Raw genomic sequence first — 3,247 nt, 5'->3', positions numbered from 1 at the left:
ATATATATATATATATACTATTCAGCCAATAACATGGCAGCAACTCAGTGCAATTAGGCAAAGTAGACAAGGTCAAAATGACCTGCTGAAGCTCAAACCAAGCATCAGAATGGGATGATGGTATGACTACTTCAGCTGCTGATTCACTGGGATTTCCCCCCCCATGTTGTTGATCAGAACTCAGAGAAGAACAGCCAGTCTACCTCAAACTCAGGAGAAGACAGAAGTAACTCAGAGAGCCACTTGTTAAAAATGTGTTCACATTTTCAGGTTGGATAAATTTAGGATTATGTTAGGAAGGGCATCCAGCATAAGAATCTTTCAAATGAAAGGTAACACCTTGTGACAAGGGAACAGTGGAAAGTAGCTTCATAAGGTGCCGCTGTTCCCCCTGTGAGATGTTTGGGTCATGCCCTGAGACTGCTGAAAGAGCAGCTGTGTGGGTTTCACACCTTTATCCATTAACAGGGAATTCAAGTGTGGAAAAAAGAGATGTAAAAAAAACCCTTTAGTGATTTCAGAGAGAGATCTGTGAGACCAGACAGACTGGTTCAAGTGATGTCACTGGAGTCAGCACCACATGGATGTTTGAAAATGGAAAAAAAAGGTTGTTATGGAGTAGAAAAAAGTGAGTTTCCCAGACATCTGTGGCTTACTGTAGTGGATGTCTGCCTGAAGCTAACAGGTCTTAAACTTTTCGTCGTCTCAAAGTCAGTTTTTTTAAACGTGTCAAAGACCTTTACATAAAATAAGTAAGTAATCGCACCACTCGTGAATTCTAATGCTTGTTGAGTGCCCCAGAGATGGTGGTTACTAACAGCTGTCTAAATGAAGCTCTTGAGCAGCAGCTAGAAATTATGCAACCATGGTGCAGTTTGCAAACAGCCCTATGTTGATGCTTTGCATTTCAAAATTTCTAAAAGTGTTAGTCTGTGAGTCTTTCTCAATAAAACATTTTGGAATCATAAGCTTTTATTTCACACAGAACTCATCCCTGCAGCACTTTGTCAGCATAATATAACCAAATGTTGTGAGTCACTGGAGTTACACTGAACATGTTGTTGGTTTTGACATAAAAAGATAACAGGTGAATAATCTATGTTAAACATTAAGCCTGCTTCTGCTTTAAAAGTTTTTATTCTTGTCATTATTCCTTTAAACATTCATCACGAGTCAGTCAGTGTCATTATTTTGCATGATTAGACCTGTACTTGGAAATGTTTGGGCCTGGCTTTGCTGGGGGAGGAATAGCAGCACAGGAAGCCTTTTCACTGAGCCACTGTGCATTATCAGATGCTGGGCCTGCCTGGACTGAATCAATACAACCATCATGTTTTTAATTACACCTGTGCTTCAAAATATTAAAATGTCTCCTGGGAGAAAGGTCAGTTTGCAGTGTGGGTGTGCACAACCATTAAAATGTTTAATATTTTAACGCTGCACAATGTATTTCCAATTGAGGTTTTATTTGTGTTAACTGCAGTGTGTCATTTGCTCTGCAGATTCTGAGCAAAGATCAAATCAAATCTATTTGCCAGGCCATCATCGAGTCAGGAAAACAGTATGCCAGGAAGAAGAGAAAGCCTTTCCCCCTTATGTACTCGTACTATGGAACAGAGTACCTCGGTAAGAACCACCAGCTTCATGCAACGTTCAGTGCCCTTGTTATAAAGGTAGTGTAAATGCACAGATATCAGGATTTTTCACAGTTTCAGTCCTCTGACCACAGCAGGAGCTTCTGTTGTCACAGGACTGGTGTGTTCATGTGTGCAAAACTAACTGTCCTTTTCCTTGATGGGCATCAGAGGAAGAGACCCCTCAGGGTTGAAGTAACTTTCACATCAACAGAGTTCATAGTAAGCATAGCCCTGCTGGCCACTTTTGCATGGATACAGCAACATCTTTGAGGATGACGAGGAAGTGGAACAGTTATATTTTGAGAGATCTGTAGATTAGAAATACCTGGATGAAAATATATGCTGAAGATCCTGCATGTGTTCTCAGTTTGCCTGTCATGAGAGGTTTGCTATTGGAGGAGTTTCTTGATCGATTTGCGGTGGGCGGTGGGCTGGGCTGCCTCAGAGAGTCTTGGTTTGTTGCATGTGTTTAGCATTACTTAGGAAGTCTCGCTCCAGGATCCCAACGAATTACATCCATGTTTGATGATTCTGTAACTTACGATTCACATCCAACGCCTGTGCAGGAGGAAGACATTTCTTTGGTGGAGTCTGGGGTGGTGGATGGTTGGAGACAGGAGCTATGGGCCTATGATAAATGCTTTCCTACGGTAACTGATTTAGTCATGTTCACAGTGTTTTTTCACGTTGCTTTCAGGTCATTTAAACATTATATGAAAACCTGAATATTCAGTACAAAAGCGCAACAGTGCAAAAGTCTTGAGCCACCCCTCATTTCCTTATATTTATCGATTAATATGGGAAACAGCTGCAGTGATTTATTGAAACATGTGCAAACATACATGGAAATACAGTTTAAAAGGCAAAAACAGATTCCGTTCAATTCTGTTAAACTTGAAAGTCAATATTTGCAATGACCACCTTTATTCTCCAGCACAGCCTGAACTCTCTCTGGAAAGCTTTCTTCTATTTTCTTTATGCAGTTTTCAGGAATAGTGCTCCGGGCTTCTTACAGGATGGATCTTGGTTCCCTTTTGTTCCATTTTCTGTCAAGATGAGCCCACACAGCCATTGCCGCTTTCCAGATGGTATCACACTTCAGTGTTGTGTCTTTTTATGCTTGAATGATTCATAGGTCAGTATTTAGTGGCTTATTTAAAAAAACAAGTCCTCTGAAAATGTCCAGGTACAAAGACTGGATTGAATTTGAGTGAAAAAGCAGCCAATGTCCAAAAAAGAAACCCAAACTTTTGAAAGACCTTCAGAAAGCCTAGAAAACTACTACTAAAGACCATTTTGATAATGACAAAGTCTGGCTCTTTAGAAGCAAAACAAAAAGAAATTATGAGTGACTCAAGACATTTGTACGTTACCATAGTTACTACCGTATTTTGAGTATTATGTAGTTGTTACCTATAATGTGAGAGTTTGGAAATATTGTCATTGGATGTGGAAAGCAGTTAAACTTGATGCGAATCTAAAAATGTTTAGAATCATCCAGCTATGATGTTCTTGTCAGGAGATAATCTTATCGGATGGTTGCAAGGCTACAAAGGGTTACTCTTCTATCTCTTGTTATTTCCAGCGTCAAGCATGTCCGTATACTTGTA

General features: G+C 40.0%; 1 protein-coding gene across 1 annotated transcript in view; it reads left to right on the top strand.

The window, feature by feature from the left end:
* The window catches only part of LOC102214836 (lanC-like protein 3), a 7,624-nt gene that overhangs the window by 1,838 nt on the left and 2,539 nt on the right, over nucleotides 1-3,247 (top strand). The window contains exon 2 of the mRNA XM_005747159.1: nucleotides 1,503-1,626. Within this exon, the coding sequence (XP_005747216.1) occupies nucleotides 1,503-1,626 (124 nt within the window). The remainder of the gene's footprint in view (nucleotides 1-1,502; nucleotides 1,627-3,247) is intronic.

Source organism: Pundamilia nyererei, unplaced genomic scaffold, assembly GCF_000239375.1.
Source record: "Pundamilia nyererei isolate P.nyererei 1_Seehausen unplaced genomic scaffold, PunNye1.0 scaffold00190, whole genome shotgun sequence".
NCBI classification, from domain to species: Eukaryota; Metazoa; Chordata; class Actinopteri; order Cichliformes; family Cichlidae; genus Pundamilia; species Pundamilia nyererei.
The sequence above is the reverse complement of the archived record's forward strand: the minus strand, read 5'-3'. Positions and strand labels throughout refer to the sequence as shown.